This window comes from Anticarsia gemmatalis, chromosome 4 (assembly GCF_050436995.1).
Source record: "Anticarsia gemmatalis isolate Benzon Research Colony breed Stoneville strain chromosome 4, ilAntGemm2 primary, whole genome shotgun sequence".
In the NCBI taxonomy this organism is placed as follows: Eukaryota; Metazoa; Arthropoda; class Insecta; order Lepidoptera; family Erebidae; genus Anticarsia; species Anticarsia gemmatalis.
The window spans coordinates 14032456-14059217 of record NC_134748.1 but is presented as its reverse complement, the minus strand read 5'-3'; the positions used below and the strand labels follow the sequence as shown (position 1 = coordinate 14059217).

General features: G+C 33.5%; 1 protein-coding gene across 1 annotated transcript in view; it reads left to right on the top strand.

Annotated features, from left to right (window-relative positions):
• Positions 1-14787: 14787 nt before the first annotated feature.
• Madm (MLF1-adaptor molecule) overlaps positions 14788-26762 on the top strand; it is a 96135-nt gene continuing 84160 nt past the window's right edge. The window contains exon 1 of the mRNA XM_076113896.1: positions 14788-15266. Within this exon, the coding sequence (XP_075970011.1) occupies positions 15141-15266 (126 nt within the window). The 5' untranslated portion in view covers positions 14788-15140. The remainder of the gene's footprint in view (positions 15267-26762) is intronic.

Sequence of the window (26762 nt, the reverse complement as noted above, 5' to 3'; positions counted from 1 at the left end):
TAAGTTTGTTGCAATATTTGTTAAGGATAACACATTTGAATTAACAGTATTCGCCAGTATTTCTGGTTTTTAAGTGTTTTATACTGAATTAGTATAAAGTTATTGAAACAAGGGACTGATGTTCTTTTAGAAAGAATATTTAAGTTGCGTTTATAATAGAGTTTATGTCAAGGTTTTCTAAATAAAGATACTATTGACCAAAATTGTGTATCAATTCCTTAACCGGGTAATAACTATGCTGGTTACCCTATATTATTTAAATTTTTATAGTTACATTATTTCCTATAATGGCCGAATAAACCATGTCCTGGGTGGGTATCGAACCCACTCCTGACGCGTCGCAGTCGTAACATCAACCCACTACGCCACGGAGCCTGTTGAAAACGGTAGCAAAGCATTATTGTATTGGCGCACAAAGATTGGTGGCAATAATGACAGATAACAAATTCATCACCAAGGAAACGTAGGTTCAAGCCAATTTCGACCTTCGCGTAAATAGACGTTTTTTAGAAAATGAGCACATGGTGGGTCATGATTCAGTTTGTTCGATAGTACAGACACACACAACAGACATCACATCAAACAGACCGCAGCATCCAAGTGATCTCCATACAACGACACAACGGCCTCGATCTAAAAGGTTTCTTACTCTTGCTGCAACGCGAGTGGAGTGAGTGATGGCAGGAAATAGGATTTGTGCTACCTTGCCTCTGAAGCTTTTGTTGAGGTAAACAGATTCGCACTGTGGCGGATAAACGCTACGTTTTAAAATAATATTTTTTCAATTTGTTATTTGTTCGAGTTGCAGTCTTACCATTATAAAAGTCTGTGCGTTTGTCCTTATCAAAAATGTATAATTGAAAAAGATCTGAACCATATTAGTAAGTAAGTAAGTGTCGCTTGTTACAGTACTAACTAAGGTTAACCAACTGATGCTATACGATTCTTTAAAATACCGTTTGTAAATGTTAAGCTTTTTGTGGTTTTAGGATAAGATTATCACCTGGACAAAGCTGCGGACAGGAGTAAATACTACAACTATTTGGAAATATAAAATAAATAGTCTGTTATCTCTGAGACTTCCCTTGTGTCTGCCTTTATTGATAAAAGTTAGGCAAAATAATAGATTAGTACAACAATACTTTATGGTATTTTTCTTTTTTAACAAAAAATATAGCTGTATTTTTTCAAGCTAGTGCGTAGTGTAACCGCGTGTTATATGAAGCAGACGACGTTACTTGCAAAGAACTGTCTCACCCATACTAGTTAATTGAGTTCTTTGACAACTTTGAGACGATCAGTCGGTGAGTCGATCGGGTGCTGAGTGCAGGGTGGCGGAAGACTTGTCCTATATTAATAAGTGACTCCAACTCGCACTTAGCCAGCGTGGTTGACTAAAAGACTAACCCCTCCCTCATTGAAGAGGAGACCTTTGTCCAGCAGAGGAACAGTAAACGGCTTAAAAAATATATTTACATTTTATTACCAAGAAAAACATTTCTACAGCCAACCACTTTTTTATGTATTACTATTTTATACTATTTTATTTAACCAACACTATTTTCTTCAATACAAGCATTATTTTTCCGTATTAAATATTTGTCAAACCTTTTCTATCCTACAAAATTGTCAATACATAAATAAACCTGCATCATTATAAATCTCAAAGCACACAAACTGTCACACTAGTGATAAAGGTAAGTGTACACTGACGTCGGCGTTAACGAGACGTGCTTGTTACGCAGACACTCGCCCGTTCTTGCACACACGCCCTTATAACAATACAATACAAACTTTATTGAAATGTTTACTTCACTGTGATATAGTTTAAACTTGAAATATTTTTAGGTTTTGAAGCTCTCTCAAGAATAATTGAGGTGCGGAATCAGTCTTGGGTAAAAGTAGGCTAAATATTACTTTATTAGTACTATTATTTAGTTAAATATTATAAAACAGGTGGGGAGATCGTAGTACACAATAATATATCTATTTAACACAAATTTTTGCCTGATTTCCTGAGACTAAAAAAATATATTATTCAAGTTATAAACTATCTGTGTACAAAATCCATTCAGTAGTTTGGAAGTCAATTAGTAACAAACATGTTTTCATGTAACCATCCTAACATCCCAACTTCCACATTTATACCTATAATATTAATAAGACAGTAGGATTTCAAATATTTATTTAAAAATACAAGAATAGTAGCACATTATATAATATTCTACGGGATAATGTTTTAGATATTTAAATAAAGATCATAAATTAAGACACGTGCGTCTTTTTAATATAAATTTAATCTTTTTACATTATTAGATGATAAGGAAGATAAAATATTAAAATTAATTCACTTTTTTCTTCGGCCATTTTTTGAGGAAGCGAGTAAAAATCATTTATCCTTGTAGTAAAAATATACCTTTTAACTAGAAAATGATTTTTTGGTATTATTTTTACATCAAAGAAGAATCAAATGCCAAGTATTACACTAAAATCTTTTTATATATAAATAAAAGTATAGGCTTATATACACGTAAGAAATCGTAATATTTCGTCGGTATTGCTGAGGTTTCAAATTTATAACAAATTATACTAATTAGTACTACCTTGTAAAAATAGCTTCATGCAATAAAACCCACGATTTTAATTATAAGATGTCAGAAAGTTCTATCAACTATTTTTAAGTAATGTAGTGGTCCTAACCCATGGCATTAGTCGTGGACCGAGGCTTTAATCCTTTAATTTTCATGGAGGTCTGTGCCCAATAGTGGGACAGTAACAGGTATCGGAGAGTAAATACAAAGATACAAGTTATTATTTCGTAAATTGATATCACGTTGATATTTTGAGGAAATGTTATCACTACATAGTATAAAACAAAGTCGCCCATTTTGTCTGTAGTCCCTTCGTATGCATAAAACTTTAAAACTACGCAACGGATTTTGATGCGGTTTTCACTAATAGAAAGAGTATTTTCTCCGACAGGTTTTTATATATAATTGAAATACATTGAAACTATATTAGCTGAGTTATAGCGATTTATGTCCAAGAAGTCAGAAAAAAAATCTAATTGAAGATTGCATTTGTGCGTGCGCCGCTTATACCGTTGGATACAAGTAAGAACAATGTATAGCAAAAACATTGGTCTTTATTAGTTCTACAAAAAAGTCCGCGATGACATATATCCAGCTTTTTTATTTAAGTCACAAAAACTACTTTTCTGTATTAAAAAAACATTTAATTCGTTGGGTGATGTTTAACTGGTGATATAACCAATAATACATATATCCTTATCAAAATAAGTAAGTTCATCATCACGAGCATTTAATTTAGATTATTTTTGCAGTTTACAGTGTGTTATTTAGACATATAGTTTAGGAGATATCACGATATTAGTATTGCGGCACGGTACGGGCCGGCCGCGGCGGCGGGGGCAGCGTCCCTATAAATAGCGAGACAAAAAAAAATCTGTACATTACTTAAATATTTTTTCCAAAAACTGATAGGGGGGGCGATCAAAGAAGAGTCACAGAAACCAAAAAACATTTTAATATTTTAAACGCGGTTAAGGGAAAGAGAAGTTATTGTGAATTGAAAATTAGTATCCAATATGTGTTGGTGCGTTGACTGTATTTGTCGAAGTAGCGGGATACACGCAAACGAAGTTGCGCGGGTCAGCTAGTTGAATTATAAAATAAGGAAAACGCGAATGAAAATCAATTATAGAGAAAAACAAATATGAAAGTAATTTACATACATACATAAATTATATCACACCTTATTCTTATGGGGGAGAGATTTGATACGATTCTTGAGTATTTTGTTAAGGTTTTTAAAAATGCAGGAATATTATTATTTGATTAGTGCTTGGGATCCGAGATTTGATGATTAGTAGGTACATTTAAAAAGAGCTTTGAGACATAACCGCAATTTTTACCGCAAATAACTCTTACCGAGATATATTAATTTGCGGAAACGATAAAAGATATATCTTAATGTCTTGTGAAAATGAATATCAAATTCTAATAAAGCTTCATAATATATGTACATTATAATTAGCTTTAAATTAATTCCACTGCAATAGGTTCAAAGTATCAGATAAAGTTGTCATTTATTTTGTATCTGTCTTTCACAGCTTCTTCAAACCAAACAGATAAACATCACAACTTCAAAACATCTTAATTAATTAGTTATCCAAATACCCACACTGTGTCTTAAGGGGACATCCATTAGTCACGTGAAGCGCTGAACACAAAAAAAATAAAGAATTTTGAGTAAAGATATTTCTTGTTTTTTTGGGGTACATAACAGTGCACGTGATTTTGGACTGAAGGGATATTAATCTTAAGTAGATGAGCCGTCGGAATAAACGTACTTTAAGGTGTTCTTAAGGTGACACACAGGTGAAAAAGGTACTACTCATGCGTCTATCACCCACGTTAAATCTATACTAATATTACAAAGCTGAAGAGTTTGTTTGTTTGTTTGAACGCGCTAATCTTAGGAACTACTAGACCGATTTGAAAAATTCTTTCAGTGTTAGATAGTCCATTTATCGAGGAAGGCTAGGCTATATAAATACGCTGCGAATAGTAGGAGCAGAGTAACAGTAAATTAATGTTACAAAAACGGGGGAAAACATGACCCATTCTCTCTTATATGACGCAAGCGAAGTTGCGCGAGTCAGCTAGTCTCAAATAAAAGGCCTCAAAAATCACGTGATAAATGCACAGCCCCCAAAAGGTCACTAAAACTGAATTAGTCCAGTACTTACACCAACTCAGCTTCAAATCTCATTAATCATCAGAAACTAACTTTTTACAAGCAACTTGTGATTAATTACGTTTTCGCTTTAAACACACCGTGACTGCGACGTGTGAGAAAATGTCCAACTTTTATTTTTATAGATTTTTAGCACACACGTAAATTTTAAAAGTCAAAGGTTACCGCCCTGGGGAGACTGAGCTGAGTACTTGCTGACTTGATGAAACTGATTTCTGAACATTTGATCTTAAAACCTAGTACTTATATAATCTTTAAATGTATAGCAAGCTTAATGTAGTTCTGTTTTCCGTAGCTCGATTCTCTACTACTATCGACTACCGACAACCGGCTTGTCATCGAGAAATTTTGTATGAAAATCTGATCAGCGCCTCTGACGGGCGTCGTAGGAACTATTTTGGCAGTCATTCTAAATGTCAAACTTTCGATACTCGACAGTACCGAATGTACAGAATCGTGCTACCGCAGAGCTTATTTATTTAGCTTATTACCCTCACAACAACTGAGTAACTTAATTGTACTTAAGACTTATACTTAAGAATACTTATCATAATATCCATTTCTTTCACAGAAAGTATTAACTTCGACAAGGAAAGCTCTTAATTACAAAGGATCATAATATATGAAATAACATGTAATAAGGCAAAATTATTGCTATTTATAAATACAAAGAAAATTATTATCTTCCAACATGGTTGAGTTATTTGTCTTATTTATTATTATGTACCATCGTAAATAAGGGATTAAGTCTTCCGGTTGGCAACAACCCTTAACTCTACTGAAATTCTGAAGAAATATATCATATCGCGAGTAGCAACACGTTATTCTAACCTATTGTTCATTGAAATGTTACATTTTTTAGGCCTTAGCTTGAGTTTGACAGTACTAAGTAATAACTTAAGTTCAAGTTTATGGGGTTACATGTCAATTTCAATCTTCAAAGAACTTAAGCTTGTACTGTATGAGGAAGCATATTTATACTATTCGCCTACGAAATAATAGAGGTATTATAAATGCAAAAGTTTGTATAAAGGGATGGATTTATGGATGTTTATATAGTACCTTTTCACGCCAAAAACCACAAATTAATACTTGACACACAGATGGCATATAACCTGAATAAACTCATAGTTCGCTTTTACCACTGAGAAATAATTCCACGTGAACAAAGGTTCACAAACAAATTCTCAATAATGCATAGAAGGTTCTAGATTATACACAAGACAGTATAATTTCCTGTGCTCTTTGAGCTGTGGGGACTAATTACCGGTCTAACAAAGTGCTATCAAGGACTTATCCTTGCACCAGTCTTGTGTATAACAACTTGCTAGTTTCTGTATGATTTAATTATAAGTTTGTGAATGTGCTGTGGCAGTTTTAACCTTGCTTTAGGTAACCTTTGAATGGATTTCGCGATGCCCGGTTGTCTATTTATTATTATTCGAGAAGCCTTTTGAGAAGTCGACACGTGCTTTACTATTTAAAGATTTATATATTTTTGGGAATTGATGCGATAATGCAAACGATGCATTATGCACACCAATAAACGTATTGGTAAAGATTTCGTATTCATACTCTATTAGGTACTTAACGTTTTAGATTTTTCGTAAAGAAGTTTTACTTATTAGCGTTGAACCAGACTTCACTTAATCTTGTAATAACGCAGATTCACGCACTATCTATTATCTACTTCGATGGCGCTTTATCTAGCTCATGTATAAGAAAAGTATATCTGCTACTGACTGCTTGAGAGACTATTTGAATACTAGACGTCAGTATAAACAGTAGTACCAAAATATAACCAAAAAACCCAATTTGAAATCCATATCACATCACAGACATGTTCCTCTCGTAGACACCCCAGCCTATTTAGCGATTCCTCCCTCGTATGAGTGACAAATTCTCGAAGTCCATAGTGGTGGCCACGTGCTGCGACCCTCAGTGACCCTCACGGACCTCCGGCGCAGGATTTGCATACAAACTTGTTATTGTTGTATCAACTATGTATTATAAAAGCCGTTTTACAGGAAATAGGAAACGTTTTCGTTACATAGTTTAAAGTAGATTTTGCAATGGCCTTAATGAAAGAGAAATATCTAACCCTTCGTTTTCCAGGAATAGTTACTGGTATGTGAATGCTGGCCAATGACAACTGTGAAATAAAAAGTGGAGACTAGGAGTCGTCATATGCGTTCTATGCACACACAAACCATTATTTACATACACGAATATAAAAATAAAATTATGCTTTTATCATTCATACATAAGAGGGCAAAAGTTATTCCAAATGTAAAAAAAAAGCTTAATTTGCTTTTTTTTTGCATTTCAATTAGATACTATTAATTTCAATCACTACAATCACGTATAGTAAGTAATTTATAATTTTTTTCTGTTTATAATGATACTATATTAGAGGTATAGTCTAACTTTAACTGTAGATTAATAAGTATCTTCGATATTAAGTGTACTCTGAATACCAACATAAGGAGAACTTCAATAACAGATGCTACTTCCTGATTGGTTCATCTTCGGGAGGTGCTCACTATAATGACAGACATCCTTTATAGCTACTTCCAAGTGATCAGTCTCTAGTTAGTCGATAAATGACTGTTCTTATAACAACGGATGCTGCTGACTGCGATCTATGGAAATGATTGTAATTTAACGGTAATGTATCAACTTGGTCCTAAGTTATGTGTATTTTATGCTTATTAAAAAGTTTTGGATGAAGATTTTTATTTTTATCGTCACGTCGCGTCGCACGAATATCTTGGTAGCCAAGTATCGGACTCATTAATATTTTTGTATAAAATCACTCAAAATTCTTTAAGTAAAGTACTTCGTCGTTACTTCTTGTGCTTCAGAACAGTTAGTTGTCAGCACTTTACAAAATGCTAGCATGAGTAATATTGAGAAAAATCTATCTCAGAAAAAGCAGTCAATCCCGGTAAAAAATAACGTAAAACCAATACAATTTGAAATAAGACCACGAAATACACACACAAAAGTAGTATCATGAAACCAAACCCCGTAAAAACGTCATTTAACAATACGGAACGTCATCCAAAGGACCCATAGATATGATATCTTTGCCATTAAACAAAACACATCAAGTACAGTGACCTACAAATCTTTCTCCTTCATTGAGCCACACCATAAACATTCAAATACGTACAAAGTTAAATTGCCTCGCCACCGCAAATTTAATCGGAAGGAAAAAATAACGGGGGAACATTTTTTACGCATTTTTCCCCGAAATGAGGGAGAAATGGGGGAGAAATTAGTCCATGACATGGTTACCGCGGATATCGATTTATAAGCATATTCGGTTTCTATGGGAAATGAAAATTACGGAATAATGTTTTTCTATGTTGAATCTATACTAATATTATAAAGCTGAAGAGTTTGTTTGTTTGATTGTTTGTGTGTTTGTTTGAACGCGCTAATCTCAGGAGAATTTTTCAAATCGGATCAGTAGGATCCGATTTGAAAAATTATTTCAGTTTTAGAGCCTATTTATTGAGGAAGGCTATAGGCTATATATCATTACGCTACGTTCAATAGGAGTGGAGTAGCAACGAGAAATGTTACAAAAACGGGGAAAATTATGACGCAACCGAAGTTGCGCGGGTCAGCTAGTGTATTATACTCGTACTGTCAGGATTAATTTAAAGGCGGTTTATAATCAAGGCTTATATTCTAATAGTACCTATAATGGATATACCTACAAATATATTGCAGTGTATTATTGTATTGATTTTGGAGTACCAATAGATAATCTGAATTGCAACTAAATTGACTAATTAACTATATTCCGACTTAGAGTAATGTGAGAATATAATACCTGTATATCTCTTAAGCAATTTAGTTGAGTTGAAATCTAAGACATTATTCAGTGACACTGTAAAATATTTCAATTTTGAAGTTAAAGTAAGAATTTAATAGTAAGATTACCAACCTGTTTATGATTTTTACATTCACAGATAACTCTATCAACGACTGGCTGTTGATAAAGAAACGCATTTTTGCGGAGAATAAATCACGTCGGATATAGGCACTTCAAAAAATCTCTTATGGCAACACACTATTTAAGAAATAAGTTTTTTGTCACATAAAAATTACAACTAAGTGTACATTTATAACATTTTTGTTGCTTGAGTAACGTACTCATAACCTAAGAAGCTCTCAGCTAGCATGAGATACTCCTAACTAAACCACTATCTTATAACCAGTATATTGACAATAAGTCATAAGCCACAATAACATGTACATACAAACATCAATCGATACATCATTTATAATAATACAGCACAGTAATAGTACACGTACATAATGTAGAACTGATCTGTTTGTCTATTAGTTATGTATGGACCGATATTGAGACAATTGGGATTACGGACTATTGGATATTAATGGGTCCTTGGAGGTCAGAGGTGAGTTTGCTCAGTTATGGTTTGGTCCCATATTACACGGCAATCGGTAGTAATATCAATATTCCGATATATATGTATCATGACGTCTAAGTTAATATTTAAACTTCAGTTTACAATTCACCTTAAGTATTTGTTGCTTGAAATCTGGATCTAATTACATTGACCGTGGTCTTGGGCTGACTGAGTCAGCTGAAAGTCAGGCTATGACGTTTAGCAATTTATTCTTTTCGTCGAAGATTTATTTCGATTAGAATTTAATACAACCACGGTTCATTTATAAGTATGTAATTGTATTGTTGCCCCTATGTTAGAGAAATAGTCTAACGAAAATTAATCTTGTACCAAAATAATCAAAGATTTTAGTATAACATTTCTAAAACACTAATTTTGATTCCTTACTTGGACCCAATTGAGTAAAACCTGCATTTAAAAATGGCAATTAGCAAAGTAAAAGATCTATTAATAACAAAGCCTATAAAACTCAACGGAAAACTGGCTATATGTATCTATCCCGCAAATTCCAATTTCTATTTAACAAAAATGTTTGGAAAAGTAACAAAAAGTTACGGTTATATCAATTACTGGAACGACAAAGTCCCAAGCCGTGTCAATATTTTTGTACGTTTAAATGAGAAGCCTTCGTCCGCCATGTTGGAGGCTGTATACCGGAAGCGGAAAAGGGCACAGATTTACGTCTGACCCGACACTAAACCACTGCTTATATTGTGTGTTTTTGCTATCTTTGGTAAAGGGAGTGAAGGGATTTTAAATATTCAATGATATGTTTACGATTGCACGAAAGGTTTTTCAGCAGAAACTTCACATAGATGGTTCGCTGTATATTACTTACGCATTAATATACAGCCACAAAGTGTTTCAAGACCACTTCCTCACTCAAAAATGTTGACAATGCTACAGGATCTTCTTTTTTTTCAAGATAATTATTGCAAAGTTCAACATCTGAAACGCATTTCTTAACACAAATATTAGAATAGGTAGTACAGAATGCTTATGATGTGAAATTATTGAGGTGACTTTTTTCCAGAACTTAAATATTTCATAATATTGGAAAAGCCATGATACTTAACTTAACATTTGGTAAAACACTAAACTAAAATAAAATCAATCTGACATATAGTAGTTAATCACGCGGTTCCAAGTAATGTATGAGAATGGAGTATTTCTAGTAAATAATAAGAATTAGTGCTAACCGTGCATGGCACTAGTTCTAGGTACTAAGTCAAGTCTAGACTATAGTGTGCCCTAGATATGGTGAAATTCTATTGAAAAATGCGTCAATTAAACAGACTTTTTGTACAGTGTAAAAAGTGGTTTATTGGCCATTTCTTTATTGTATTTTCTTGTGTAATTTCGTTCAAGTCTTATTGACTTGAATTGCCGATTAATTATGTTTTTTTTTTTAGTAAATGCAGGTTTGTCTGACAATTTCTTCTACATATATGTATATACCATAAGTCTTAGATACTTAAATATGCAAAGTGACTTATGCACAAATACATAAAATAAGATAGCTATTTTTTCAGTATCATGTCACAATATCACTTATACAGTTATTTAATCTATTTGAAACTTAAATAAAAGGGAATAGAGTAAATAGAAAATCTTAAATACTTATGACTAAATAAATACGTGTAGGTAGATTTGTCGCAGAAAATGTGTTTAGTTAGGTGTCAGAACACTAAAGCTAGTTATTATGATACTGTTGGTAATGTAAATAATTGTATTTGACGTAATTGTTGTGGTAATTGAACAGCTGTGAAAGTAACACTTATTTATACTTATCTAATTTTATTGTACTGTCTGCAGTTCTATTTTGTTATCGGTGATGTATAACTGTTTAGATCATCTCCTACTATATAGATTTATTGAAAATATTGCTGACAATTACAAAAACCTAATATCATTTGTAGTCAAGCCGAAAATCGTACCTAAGAACCTGTAATCAGCATTCGCGAAATCTTATTGACACTTGCTGAAAATCTCGAACCCGGGACCTCGTCATCTACAGTCGCATACACTACCGCTCACAAAACAGAGAAAAAAGGGTTTTATATGCTGGAAAAAATACTGAAAATCCCAAGCAAAGTTTCTCAACGGATGTCGAAGTAAATAAATATTTTAAAATGTATATTTTATAATAAATAGCTCTCGTCTCAATAGTAAATGTTTCAAAGACATTCTCGGAACAGATGTGAACGACAGCGCGTCAAAAACAGAAAAACATGGAGAAACGTACCCTGTCAAGTACTTACCTACTTTACATTCAAGGAAATGGATTGAAGAAAAATAATGTCTTTTGAAATATTGCCAATGCATTCTCTATTGTACTGTAGAGAATAATTCATAAAGTAATATTATTCTTATTTATTACATACTTATAATTAATTGTTTTTATTATTGGTTATATGACATGATCTATTAGTCACTATAAAAAATAAATTAATTATCTATTTTACCTGGCAACACTGGCAAATGGAATTTCTTATTTCCTTTACTCTCTACATAAACATCTTTATTAGTAATTACGAAATCTAAACCAATTTCAACGATACATTAAGATTTTCTTGAAATGCCTGTTGCATTTTCTTTAAAACTTAAATAGGCTTTCATTACTACCCCAATACATCGAAAAGCACATCCTTCACAATGCACAACCTCCAGGCATACAAGCCTCTCACTCAAGCACTCTTTCTGCGAGTGTGATGCTTTAAGAAGGAAAAGAATGGATCTTCTAGGATGCGGTTACCCTACACCAGAAGACTACAGGCTGCTTCCGGTGGGGTGCATAGCAAAACTGATAAGTTTGCCCCCCAACGTCTAGAGTAGCAAAGGAGGGGGTGACACAAAGGATCAGGAATGGTCGAAGTGTCAGCCCGGCATTAACTGGCACCCCCACACCTAAGATAAGATAAGAAGATAAGCCTCTCAACAAAACGCTTCACAAAAATAAAGAATACTCTAGCATAGAAGTCTATCTCACAAGTACCTTAGTCCTAATACCAACAAAGATCGGTAAACTGAGTTGTACCGCATCCCTAAGGGACTAAACTAAGCAAAAACTACGTTTAATCTTTCAAATTGTTCTTGTTTGATATACGAAATTGTCTGTACACAAACTGAGAAGTGACGTTAGCTTTCAGCCCTGCGTGTTTATTTTATATCATTATTTTGTCAGAATAATACAATGTTTTATTTAATTCAATGTTTGTAAATAATGTTAGTAAATTATGAGGTTTGGTTTTGAGCTTTATAATACTTAAATTATTAAATTATGTAGGAAAGTATTAATATTATTAATGCGAAGGTTTGTCGCTTATTCTTCTGCTGTACGCATAGAAAACATAAGGTTGTAATTAAGCTTTTTTGGCTTAACTACCTATTGATTTAGGTAGTTGTTTAACATGAAGATGATTGAACCCTGGATCAGGCATAAGCTAGGTGTTTAGGTTCTAATTATTTACAAAAAATAAACTCACTCCTCTGAAAAAGCAATAACTGCTGAGACGAAACAGAAAGAATTGGGTTCGATTCCGTGTAGAGCAATCGATATTGGGTGTTCTGTGGAATAATTGTAACGAGAAGAACCCTGAGATTGGCTTCACCTTAATAAATATACAGAACTAAACGTATTATTTATGGCATTTAAGCTTCATTATTCATACATAAGTTCCCAAGCATAAAGGCTAAAACCAATTAAAACTAACGTTATAGCTCTATGGAATGCACTGAAACTTCTACGTATAATCCGATTCATGGCGGAATTATTCTATTGAAGTTTACACATGTAACATAGTTACTAAGTAATTAACAGGAGAAACATCTAGAACTAAACCCTGGTGTAATGGCCGCCGGGATGAAAGGCCGGTAATAGCGCCATCTGTTAGCAGTCGTAAACACTAAGATGGCGCGGAGATAAACTAGTGACTAGTCATGTAAAATACTTCTAATTTTATCGTTATTTGTGTGATATTGTTTGATAAATAACTACTTTATTTATAAAATTCAAATAAATGATAGCTTTTCATAACATCGAAAGTAAAAGTAAAAGTCGATATTTTTTACAACTCAAGTTAAGTTTTGATTCATTTTAGATACCAAAGTAGGTAGGTACGGTACATAAATCAAATTTGTTTGTTTTTTATTAGGTATTGCTCATTGTCGATTGGTCCATTATATCTGTAAGATAACTATCTATGTAAAGAAACAGGAAAGAAAGAAACCTAGAAAACGTAGACTCATAGTAAAAAATCATTATTCTACACGACTAACTTTACACATAAAAAAACTCACCGAAATTTTGTCCGCCAACATTGAGTTTTATGTCCAATGTCCTCGCGTATCTTCGGTCTTTGGCCTAGGTTAACGATGTTCCACACACTGGGCAGTAGTTGCCTGCTCGGTTTACGATGGGCACTATACTTACCCGCGCTTAGCACTTTCCCGCCTGCTCCGAATAGTTACGTGCCTAGGAAATAGGTTCTGTTTTACGGAATGATAATGAGGAATGTTATTTCTTGGTCTGGTTACAATTAAATTATAAATATATCTTGGTACTGAGAGTGTTTTTTTTAGCCCTTACAATACCAATGCAGGGCAAGAGTCTCCTCAAAAACGAGGTGGGGGGTTATGCCTTGATTCTACCACGCTGGCCAATTGCGAGTTAGGGACTTTTCAATTGAACTAAGTGTTATGAAAAATAAAACATCCAACTTACCTGTTGGAAATTGTATATGGTAGGTACACCACGCACAATCTGCGCCAGTCGTGAATATCTGAACATTGTAAGATTATTGATTATAAAAGATATTCGTAACTTTTAGTTTTGTTTTATCGCAAACTTTGCTATCGAGACTGTTTAAATTTAGAATACCTAATATATGTAGTGTAATTATTATTGTTTTTTTTTGTATCAAGCATAGGGCCTGAATTTACATGCTATTGAAATAAGCCTATTATCAAAATAGAAAACAAAACAAAATATTAACCAAGTAAATCTTTAATAGAGTGACATCTGTTACGACATATTAGTAACCGTATCCGTTATATCTAACATATTTCATACTAACATAGCCATTTTTTTTCTTAAATAACCGCTAGATGGCATTTTAAAATTACATTGTTCTTTTACCGTTCGCAAGATGGCCTAATATTTGGTTACGGCGGCCGCCTATTATAATTATACGGTTTACTCGATGTGCTGATCGATATTACAAGGTATATAATACATTTGTTTGTAAGTTTGAATAATTTCTTCACTTGGTAAAAGTATTAAAAGAATAAAATCATTACAAGAAATGAATTGCGAAATCAGTTTATAAGTAGAGAACCTAGATGGCGCTGCTGTTCATCGCTTACTAGCTTTAGTTAAATTATAGTCACTTAAATTATTTATTCAATAACACTTCATATATAAAATAATATTTCTTTATTTTAATATTTTTTTATATACTTAAAGATAAACTCTTCACATTTTTTGTACAATGCGAAATATTTCGGTTCAGCTTTATTTGTCTATTGTCTGTGGGTGACAGAAAAAAAAAGTAAAAGTGTCACTATGGATTTATATTTGTGTCGGATAGAAATACGTCGAGAGCTACGCCGGCAGACAATTTATTTCAATTATCATGAATAAGCTCAGTGGAGACGCTGTGTGTTATCGCTCGCTGTAGAGAAATATATCAACTTTATTATCCGCGGAGCAAAAGGTTCATTGCGCGTGCCGTGTAACGAATAATGGTTTGGGAAGAAACGATAGTGACGTCTCGCGATTCAGCCTTGGATATTATGGTTACGAGAAAAAGTGTATTTTGAAAATATACCAAGTGTTTTCTTGTAAAAAACGTCTGTGAGGTATTCATCGATTGTGTGGTGGTTTGTTTCGACGTTTTGGTGTTGTATATCGGTGTTATGTCGGGTGGCAGGAGCATCGACAAGGAGCGAAAGTCTCCTCGAGAAAGCGGGGAGGACTCGGAGGATGAGAGCGAGATCCTGGAGGAGAGCCCGTGCGGGCGCTGGCTAAAGCGCCGGGAGGAGGTAAGCGCCACTCTGTCACACTCATTATCTCGTTTACGTGGATATATTTAGGACACTTGAGGCAAAGACTGTCGTCAGCTGATTCACGCAAGGTTAGCTGTTCTTAAACAAATAAGACGTAGTTTAAATTTGTATTTGTGATATGGGATAGTTTGTTATGATGTTTGTGTGTTGGACAACACCACAGATACATAATCATCTATGTATAGGTATATAAACTTTCTATTATGAATACAATCAAAATGGTTATCATTTATCAGTCAAGTGATGTCAATTAAGTGTTCTCATTACACTGAGTGATGATTCTTGAAGGTAATCTCATTTATTTTGGTCAAGGCTATCAATAAATGTTATTAAATACAAGTATCATCAATGTTTTACTACTGTCATCATGTTGAAGGTTTAAATATTAAGTTTTTTACATAAACAAAGATATAAAATAATAAGTTTATGATACAAACAGGTAGGTAAGTAACTTTTTACTTTTCCTTTCATTATAATTTAATTTCAATATTCTTCAAAGTAGGAATTACGTACCATCTTGCTCAAATGATAAATAAAACAATCAGTGTATTTGTGACAAGAAATCAATTACTGGAACTCTATACTCAATAATAGAATATCTATTTAAATGGGTATTAGACAGATAAGAATTAAGATAAAATCCATAATCTATTTAACAATTTTGAACTCAGGTGACTAATATTATTATGATTATACTGAATTCTTAACAAACTGTATTATTTGCATAAACTAATGAAATATTTCCATATCATTTCTTGCACTTATGTATGCTTGTAAAATAAGTTTTGAAATATGAGATAGCGATAAATATATTTAGTTTTATAGTAGTGGTATTTAGGTACCAAGGTTGAAACATAAGTAGATATTTAACTTCTTAACAGTCTTTATCAATAATAATCAAGTAGTAGGTAGGTGCTTACCTACTTGCTATTCTCTTGCCAATATTATTTTGTTATAAATACATAAGTACTTAGTTAAATTATCTTTTATTCAATGCTTATTTTAATCTCCTTAGGATTTGCTAAGACATTATAATAAGGTTTATGCTATAAATCTTGAAATCCGGCACAGTTTCTTGAAATACAAGTTAGATATTAATAATTGTATCAATATGAGCAATAAGAAAGTTATATGAAATCACTTATCAAGTACTTGCCTCTCACTGGTACCTAGTATTAGTGAAAGTCTAGGCTGTCCATATAAGACCACTATATTATATTGGTAGTACTATTATAACTAGAAAACTAGGTTTATAAATGAATCTACCTAAATGATTTTTAGATTAGTGTAGTGAAACTAGGAAACATGTTTTAGACACTTAGAGTTATTTCTTTAGCTTTTGTAAATAAGCGCACTAAGAAAATAATCTTGCATCATGAAGATCTTACAATCAAAAGACATTAAAGATGTGCAGAACGGCTACAACTAGAGATATCATTCAAATATAAATCAAAAGATGAATAATCATATTACCTACCTACTTAATTAAGGTTTTCTTTCCATACTTTCTTCACAAGTCAATATAGGAATAAAATATTTGTGAAACTGTGTAGAAGTAGGTAGGATAGTACTTTTTAGAGGAAAAATAAATTAAAATGAATTGTTTAAGTATGATTGCCTTCTTTAAATAAAACAAAACATGCAATAAACCTACTAGGTACTATTAAAGGTAGCTACTCATTTACCTATTACGGCAGTAGGTGACACAGTTTGCATACACTTAGAGGAAAAGTACTAGGTATTTAGGTACTTTTCCTCTAAGTTTATGTCCTTAAAACATACTTAGTACAAGTACACTGTAATTTATACATTTTATACAAATCAAATGTGCAGCCCAATAATTTTATGAGAGTTGTGATCTTAACCACTGCACTATAGATAGGTACTATTAATAGTAAAATACTAAAGGAAATAGAAATATTATGTATATAATATATTAAGTAAAATTATGAAATAAAACATTATAGTAAAACTGAAAACGAAAAAATAGACAATCTTGAACTTGAACATACAATTTCTTAAAATTTTTCTTTTTATATATGTTCTGAAAAAGAATGACAATTTAGCCTAGTTTGTTAGAAAACATTTGGAAAGCAATATCTTACAGCTATTTTCACCAATTTGAACTTTATAACATTGATGTCAATGCTAACAAATATATTCATTTCTTTAAATTTAAATAAACCGCTGAAATATTCAGTGTTATACTCAGTATTTTTATTTATTTATGTTTTTGAAGTAGGTCAATATCATGTGTATGGATAAAGGGGAATTTCCTGGTGTTTTGAACTAAAAATAAATCAGTTTTAGCAAAGTGAATCATGGTAGTGATGACAGAACTAATAGACAGTCATATCTCTAAGAATTTGCATCGTAAATTTTGATTATATTTGCTGGAAATAATATTAAATTAAAATATATGTAGGTAGCTAATGTACTTAGAAATTAGTCTGAGTAATAGATGTTTATGAATAATGACTAGATTATTTGAATTTCTTTAATATTATCAGCAAAAAGACTTTTTTATTTTGTATAGCAAGCAGATAAAGCTCTCTCTTATATCCTGAAGCATTACAGGATATAGGAGTGGGACAGTAGTTAATATGAATAGAAGATAGGTAAAACAGTACCTGTAGTTACTTAATGGGTTTAATTCCAAGACATCGTGTTATTATATAGAGATTACTTTAAAGTTACCTACCAACATACTTTCCCTAAGTACCTAGTTTGTATTAATGTGTTATGTTATTGGTTATTATCATAATTATTTTGCTTCTGACGCAATACTACTAGAATATGTTTTAAAAAAATACAAATAATTCAAATAAAAAAATCAATTCAAATCAAATGTTTAGTAGTCCTTATGTAACATTTAAACAAGAACCATTTAGTAGTATAATATCAACAGCAATTACTTTGAAAAGAAGCACAAAAACATGATATTTCACATGTTTATCACCTTTAACCCACATCAAGAGTATTTAAATGATATCTTTATGTTAAACTTAGCACACACTCGTCACATAGCTAAATAAACAAGTCTGTTTGTTGTTGCCAAATATTTTGATGGATATCGTTTACATCATATTAGTTAATTGCTAGAAAAATACTTTAAAAAATTGTGTGTTATTGTAATTTTTTTTGTTGAGTCTTGTTTTTGAGTCTATTTACTTAGCTAGTTGGATTTCAAGGTTTCAGAAATATTTGTTATTGCCTAGTGTCAGAGTTTTTGAAGCCACTCTGTTGCCTCAATTCCATACATACATGTATGAACATGAATAAACATAATACTTTGTCACTAGGGTGAGAGAAAATTTGCTCAAATCCTTGCAAACTTTGATTTTATACCTTTTACTAGTTAGAAGTGTATTAAGTATGATTTCTTTGTGAAACTCCAAATGTGTAATTTCTATTGTCTTTATAGAGCCATATTAATATGTTTTACATTCCTTTATCTTTTATGTACTTAGTGAATCTTTTAACAAAGTATTTATAATAGGTACCTTACCTAATTTTAGGCAGACTAAAAAATAACTATAGTAGTAAATACCTACCAGTATTATAAGAAAATATTCATTTATATATCTAAGTTGTATTTCAGTTGAATAATACAAGATAATAAACAGGTCATCATAGAATTAATAGCCAACCTAACAATTGAGTGCAATGCACTTAATTCTCATAAATGCTATTTCCATACTCTAATGAAGCATCAAGTAATTTATTACACTGTCCAAGTTTATGTATTCCTCGGTGCTACCACACTGGTGTTTCTTAGTATGTACCGACTTATGGTAATGCAATCATTTATGCAATCTTCATAGAAAACGGTGTTAATAATCTTGTATTGTATTTTTATTAAGAACTAGTGGTGGTACGTGACTTTACTTGGCGTTTCTATGCAATGTGTTTAGTAATTGTTTTCTAGAATGGTTTGTTTAGGTAATGTTCTTAGATCTCGGGATTAGTTGTAATGGTTGTGTATGTGATTGCCATTCTCGAGGTGTTGAGTTGAATTACCGGGTTAAAAAAAGCTATTAACTAACTACCTACCCATATATAGGTACCTTTTCGATTGTAAAGTTAAAAATCGAAATATTCTGTGCTAGAAAATCATCAACTTATTATAAGTAGGTAATTTGTATTTGCCTGAGACGTTATTTTAATTGGGAAAATGTTTAAGCGAAAGAACGTGATTGATTACCGCTAAATATGTACCTATTTCTAAACCAGATGCGTTAATTAACGATGTACAGGAAAATGTGCAAGTCAATTAGAAAATTAGCATTTTGACTTGAAATTGAACATATACCAACTTGAATGAATCTACCACTATGGTGTTGCAGGTTCAATTCCCACATAGAACAAATATTTTCACGAGAGAAAACTTTGTGTCAGTTATTTGTTTGTCAAGTCCCCCACCCCCCAGTGTATTGTAAACAGATGCACGTCATTCTCGTTATAAATCAATGATTAGATAAACTGATAAGATTAGGAACCTACAAACATATTAGATAACATAAAATGTCAAATTGATAAGCATTATAAACAAATAACTTTATTTTGTTTGTAATTTTAAAGGAAACTTTTTACCTACATTGTTTTAGCTGGTGTTTTTTTTAGATCTGAATATATTAGGTACCTACCTAGTCCTAGTAGTAAATTTAACAATACTAGAAATGCACTTTAAATAGTTGTTAATGTATTCTGTTTGTTAAAATGGAACATGGACAGATTTAACTATCCATTACTTTACCTAATACAGTCTTAACTAGACAGTCAGATATTCCAGAAGCATGTTAAACTAGTTATCATAGGTAGGTATATGACCCACATATGTATAATGCTGTACATTACATATTAAATGTTATCAAAAACAAGTCATACCAACATTTAGGTAGCTTCCTACGTTTTCATTATATAAAATCAAATATCGAATAAAATCTAGGTTGATACCTAGGTACCAATATTTAACATAGAGCTACCTAGGTATATAGCAAGTACTGTTACTACCGGCAGTATTAGGAAATTGAAATTGCCTGTCACACTCTGCAACATTGACGCCGCCATGTCTGCCATAGGCCCTTGGGTCATTGACCTTTAAAAAGTTAAGTTTTGTGACCTACTAAAGGTTTTTTATTACAAGTTACTTGTCTATTCGAGGCTACCTAAATATTTGATGTCTTAATGGCCTGGACGATCGGCTCCCGATCACGAAGTTTCACGTACGATTCCGGGTCGGGCAAAGAGTATAGCGTTTTTCCAGTTTCCATGGGAATATTCTTTCAATCAGTCGCATCCAAATGGCATTAGTGTCATCCTCTTTTAAAAATAAGGCCAAGAAAAGGACCCATACCCAAGGGTATAACAGGCTTATTTTATTAAAAAATGTTCTATGTCCAACATAACTTGCAACTGTTGTTAATTTAGTTCTAATTTCTCTCGCTCTGTGAAAAGACCCATGCCCACCACTGGGACAATAATGACTTAAAATTTAAATAATACTATCTTACACGTGTAGTTGGAACAGATGTAATTAAAGAGCAATACTTAGGTACGGTACTTTCCCCGCGCCGCCGGTCAATGACCGCGCGCTTGCGATTCGGTGCTTGTGCAACTAATCACTGTCGCTTTCTAGGCTTAGGGTGATGGGATACTAGCTGGTACCGCTGTGATGAAATTTAGACCATGTACGTCATTGTACGTGAATGCGTTTAGAAATTTTTGTATAGTGATTTGGTGATAATGGTTTTTGTAGTGTTAGGCTGTAATTTGGTTGAGTCAGTGTAAGATGATGTTGTAAATTGAAAGCTGAGTTTTCTATTGTCTTTATTCTAACCTTTTCCATAATATTGAGTATCTAATTAGAACGTGATATTTGCTCCACGAAGTAAATTTGAATTGAAAATTGTTCTTAGTCAACGTACGAATTATCTATTAACGTAGTTATCAATGAGATGTATAGTTATGTAAGACATTTTTAGCCCTTATTTTAAGTTACTATTTCTAAGTAATAGTACCTACATACATGTGAAAAAAGTGACCAGTTAACTATCATAAGTCAGAAACTATCTAAGTGTCGGCATAGTGGCATTTTTCCTATATTTCCTACAGTCTTCAATACAAAAACAATAATATTCTAAATGAACCCTGAATTCTCATAAAAGTAGTTGTGTAAAATTTGCGTCACTTGTTAGTTATTGCAAACTAAACATACCTATTGTGCCGGTATGTGCGTCACTATGTGGGTAGTACGTAATACCTAGATTACCTAGTTACTAGTCTGAAATGTATTAATGAAGTTCAGCTTGGAAATTAGTTTTTAACTGGTGGTATTAACGCTAGTTAAATATTACTCACCTAGTTTTCTTTTCGCTATTTTGGATATATTTCATTTAACGAAGTAACTTATGGTTAACTGGTTATTTGACTCCATAGGGTGCGTAAGTTCTTAGGTAGCAGGTTCGATTTCCACCTTTTTGCGATCCTTAATTAATGATTTCTATTGCACTGTGGTTATCACTCCACTGATAATGAAAATAGATGTTTTGGATTCGATTCCTGCACTAATAAATATCTTGTGTGATTCACAAATATTTTTTTTGGACATGCTCTTATTTTGTGTTTGTTGATCGAAATTTTATCACAGTCAATGCAACACTAAATTATTAGTACAAGAGTTGTCTAGATAAGATACTTCTTAATTATGCCAGTTCTAATTATAGTTAATGCCTGTACAATACGCCTATCATTGTATATAATTGACCACAGTCTAAAAAAATAGACAAGTTTTAAACATCGGAGAGTGGTGTCCGTTCTTATGAACTTTAGGTCTTACAATGTAGCCAAGTACTACCTAGGTAATTACACAGTACTGACCGACAATCTTGAGCAGTTAAAAAATCACGAATTCATGTAATTGTTGCTCTTTTTATCCGACCTTTATGAAGTAACTACTGAGGAAATTTCCATTATTGTACAGTACTTTTGTTTTATTAGAAGTCTATAGACTTGATCGTATTGATGTTTTTTTCAAGAACATTTAAATTAATCCCGGTTCTTCAAATTTGCAATTTACCGAACTGGGCAAAGGCCTTCCCTTCCTCATCCTTCTATCGGTGGCAAGATCCGACCAGTCCTCTTCAAATGCGTCCAGGTCATTACGCCATCTCCGTTTGGGTCTCCCGCACCTGCGATGACCAAACTCTGGCACCCAAACAAGCTAAGAAAAGAAATGGTTACAGTCGAGAAACCGTTAACAAACAAAGAGACAGACATATTTCTATTAGGTACCTAGTATGGAATAAGATACGCTAGAGTTTATTCTGGAAATTAATCAAATCACATTAAATCAACCAACGCAAGTGAAGTCACATGCAAAAGTTAGTCTTATCATAAACATTTAACGATCCTAAGCCATACAGAATCTGTGATACGTGAAACTTAATACGTGTTTAAATTCTAAAGCTTCGGTTATTACCACTTAAGGCATATCCTTAACGCGAAATCTACCATTATTGGTTAAAGAAGGATACGTTTTTATGAGATTCTTGTTTGAGAGTCGGAGGCTGAATGTTCGAATCGTGTGTTCAATTTAAACTGTTTCACGGTATGAAATAAAAAGTTATTTTGTATGGTCCTTCGAGATACCTATTTTTTATCAGCCTGCCGTATTTTTTTCTTGGATAGACCTGGATTTTAGGCCAAAAACTGTGGCTATACTAAGGATACTATAGTATGAGATCTTATGGTCCGACGGTTGCGAGTAAAGCTATGAGGCACCACGAAGTTGGCGATGTGGATGCTGTGACTGACTTTTAATTAAATTTGAAAATTTTTCATGTGTCCTGGTAATTTTGCCTTGGCGGTCGCTCTTCTGCATCATCTGCATGACTTATCTTCAAAATGTTCGTTTTCTTTAATAAAAGATTTAAAGTTTTCACTTCTCTAAGCTTCTACTGTATTTACAGAATCCTCTATTATCCCCAATTACTAAAACCAATAATATCTTCCAAATAATTTACATAAGAACATCTTAGTTTCTATCGTGGTGGTAGTCGAAACGTACCGTAATACTGTTGCAGCCGGCCTCTAGAACGAATCGATTCATTTATTCACGTGCCATAAAACTTAGTAATGCCTTGTCTAGACTTTATTACAGCATATAACGTAAACGGCGTGTTTCGTCATTATGATGATGTGAGATTACGTTGCCGGGTTAAACGCAGGGGTCGCAGGTTCGCTTCCTAGTCGAAACAGATATTAATTTTATGTGTGGCGAAGTTTTTTTTACTGGTTAATGGTGGTAAATGTTTCCGCGATTTTATATTCAATCCTTATCTTAATGAGGGTGCTGCAGACAAACCGCTTCGTTGTCTCAAGTGAATAGGCTTTCGATGTCTGGTTTTAAGTTCTCGGATTCGATTTCCATTTGATGGTCGTTTTTTTTTTACTTTTTACAAAATTTCATTCATCCCAAAATGTGAGAAAAATCTAATCAACCTATCCTTCCTGGTTATTTACCAACTTCAGATTGACGAATCCATTTTTAGAAATAACAAACTGTTTCTAACAGGAAAAACCACGTGCAAAATGTTGTTATATATATATTCGCTTAGCCTTTGTTCCAAACTATGTTGGAGTCGGCTTCCAGTCTCACCGGATGCAGCTGGATACCAGTGTTTTACATGGAGCGACTGCCTATTTGACCTCCACAACCCAGTTACTTGGGTATTAACACGATACCCTTCGGTAAGACTGGTTGTCAGACTTTCAAGCTTCTGACTACTGTTAACGACTGTCAAAGATCTTCGAAAATGACAGCCGGGACCCACAATTTAACGTGCCTTCCGAAACACGGAGAAACTCGTTATGTATAAGATGGTCACCCATCCACGGAACAACCTCGGCAAGCGTAGCTTAACCTCAGAGATCGATCCGTGCGGCTGTTGTGTTGTTGTTATGATACTAAAAATAAAATATGTTACACTCAACTTCCAGGTAAGGGTCTCAGAGGTAGGGTATAAACCGCGTTGAATAATCGATATGACCTGTTTTCTACCTATACTTAATAGTTTAGCGACGTCATAATGTTTCGAATATGCTTTAGGTCCGGTACAAATGATAGAGTCTCTCGTAGATAGGAAAAAAAATATAACCCATTAATGTCCCGGAGCTGGGCATGCGTTTACTGCTAGAATGAGGGAAGGGTTGGTTAGATAGGAAAAATATTTGTACATATTCAACGCAATCACACCTCGCGTACTTTAACTTGCTTGATGTATCGGCCAGACTTCACTGTACATGAGCTGATCTAATATTTTCTGGACAGTTGTTGAGGTCTATCCGAAACGCCAGGCAAACCAAAGGCTCCACTCCCTGTAAGCCTGATCTTCAAGTACTACAATAAATCAATTCAGCGCTTTGACCGTTAAAGTATAAATAACAGACAGACATACTTTCGCATTTGTAATATTAGTATGGTTTAGTAGATGTGTACCAAGTCTATCTGCGCCGTTTTCCTGCATCACAATTTACTTATAACAAGAAGGTGTAAGCCTTATAAGCCGACGATACGATCATGTTCCGAGAAACACATGTTATTTCGCACCAAATCATTGAATGCGCGCGTTTGCTCTGTAGGTTTAACAAGAAAATGGCTGCGGCAAATATTGAACAATAGGACATGTTTTGGCTTAGGAATTTTGGTTTACCAGTTAGTAAACGATCAAATGGGAATTTTCGTCATGACAATTCTTAGATTAGTGAAACACGATTCTATCTTTTAAACTTTTCTTGCCTTTGATCGGTAGCCCTTTAATAATCCTATTTGTTATCAATTAAAGCTACATTTAATACGTTATCAAACATTGTGATGAGCTAAGTAAGCTACACAAATGCGAGTGGAGCAGAAAATCGCGGCTAGTATTTTCCCATCGCTTGTTCAACTTTGACAATACGTCGATCCTCAATTCCTAATCGAACATTTAACCACAGGAAATAATATGAAGACCACAAACCACACAAACGGATGGTGTAATTTAGCAAATATTGGGTTCAAAGTGGCGAGGTAAATGTTACACTAGTTACCTAACTTTATGAACTATCAAGTGTTGGTTGAATTCGTGGAACAAACATTTGCGTAAACCACAAAAATGAAGTTGTCTGTGCATTTTGTATTCGCGATTTGTGACTTTATAAACCCCTCTGCGACAAAGATAATCCCTAGCCGAGCTGTCCTTTTTAATAAAACTAAAAGTCTACTTCAAGCGACTTGTTTTATGAAAATATTTTTCGTTCCGTTTGTACAAATGGACTGTTTTAACATGACAATAAGAGATAAAGCAAATGATTCAGCATTTGCCAGATAACTTGTCACAATACCTAGACAAAATGATGTATTGGATTATTTTCTCGGAAGAACTACGCCCAATATATGATGTACATAGGAGAGTAAATAAATTGTCCGTATAAATAATAGAGGAGGTCGAAGTGGGTGGTATTGTGGGGCAAATACGCGTTAAAAATACAACGGCCATTCTTTGTTCCACGAGAGTACGGCGGGAATTTTAATTTGTGGATACCGCAGACCCTATTGTAGTCTATCAAGTGATGGTGAACATGCGAAATGGAATATCAAACTACAAAATGACGGTACTGGTCCTTTGGAAAATGTATTAGGTACATGTATATGTATTGCATTTTGTATACTACTGCTAGGGTACGTTATGTAAGTTGGATAATAAAGGTGGAATTGCTGATTGTGACTGACTGATACCTGCAAAATTTCGTGCTGCATCGGTATATTTGAATGCAGCAGCAAACTGTAATGGATCAATATTATGAGTCTTCGAATCCATATTTACTCCTTTGGTGTAAGTTTGTAGGTTCACAGACTACTTAATAACAAAAGGTTGACTTTACTGTTCTTTGACCACGTATCACTCTTACCCTATTTTGGTATGGGTAGACCGCAAGTGAACATTTCCTAGAAGGATCGGACTACTGATAACATGATTGCGATGAGCAGACCTTCATTATCACAGAAATATTCCGTCCTTTTGTTAGAAAATTCCATAAATATACCCTACTTCCTGTACAAAATATCTGTTCGCTCATACGAAATAACATTTTAGCAGTCTCTCCCAAAAACGGTCGTTGTTTGTTTCATTTCCGCAGAAAACCGTATTTCGTATGCAAATAAGTTTATAAAAATGCTTAGTACTTAAGCTGTTGATCGTGAACGAATCTCAGTACTTAAAAGGTTGCCTCGTTACTTTCAGGCATAAACCTGAAATTCACGTACACAACATTACCCCAGTACTGTGTACGCATTGCAGTTGGTGATGTAACAACTTGTACCGCTGTATCTTTTCGCAGGTCTCTTTCCAAAGGCCCCGGGAAACGTGGGCTCTCAATAAATCTTCATTTAGATGTAAGTAGTCTGCAGACTTGAGTCTATTTCCGCGCGAC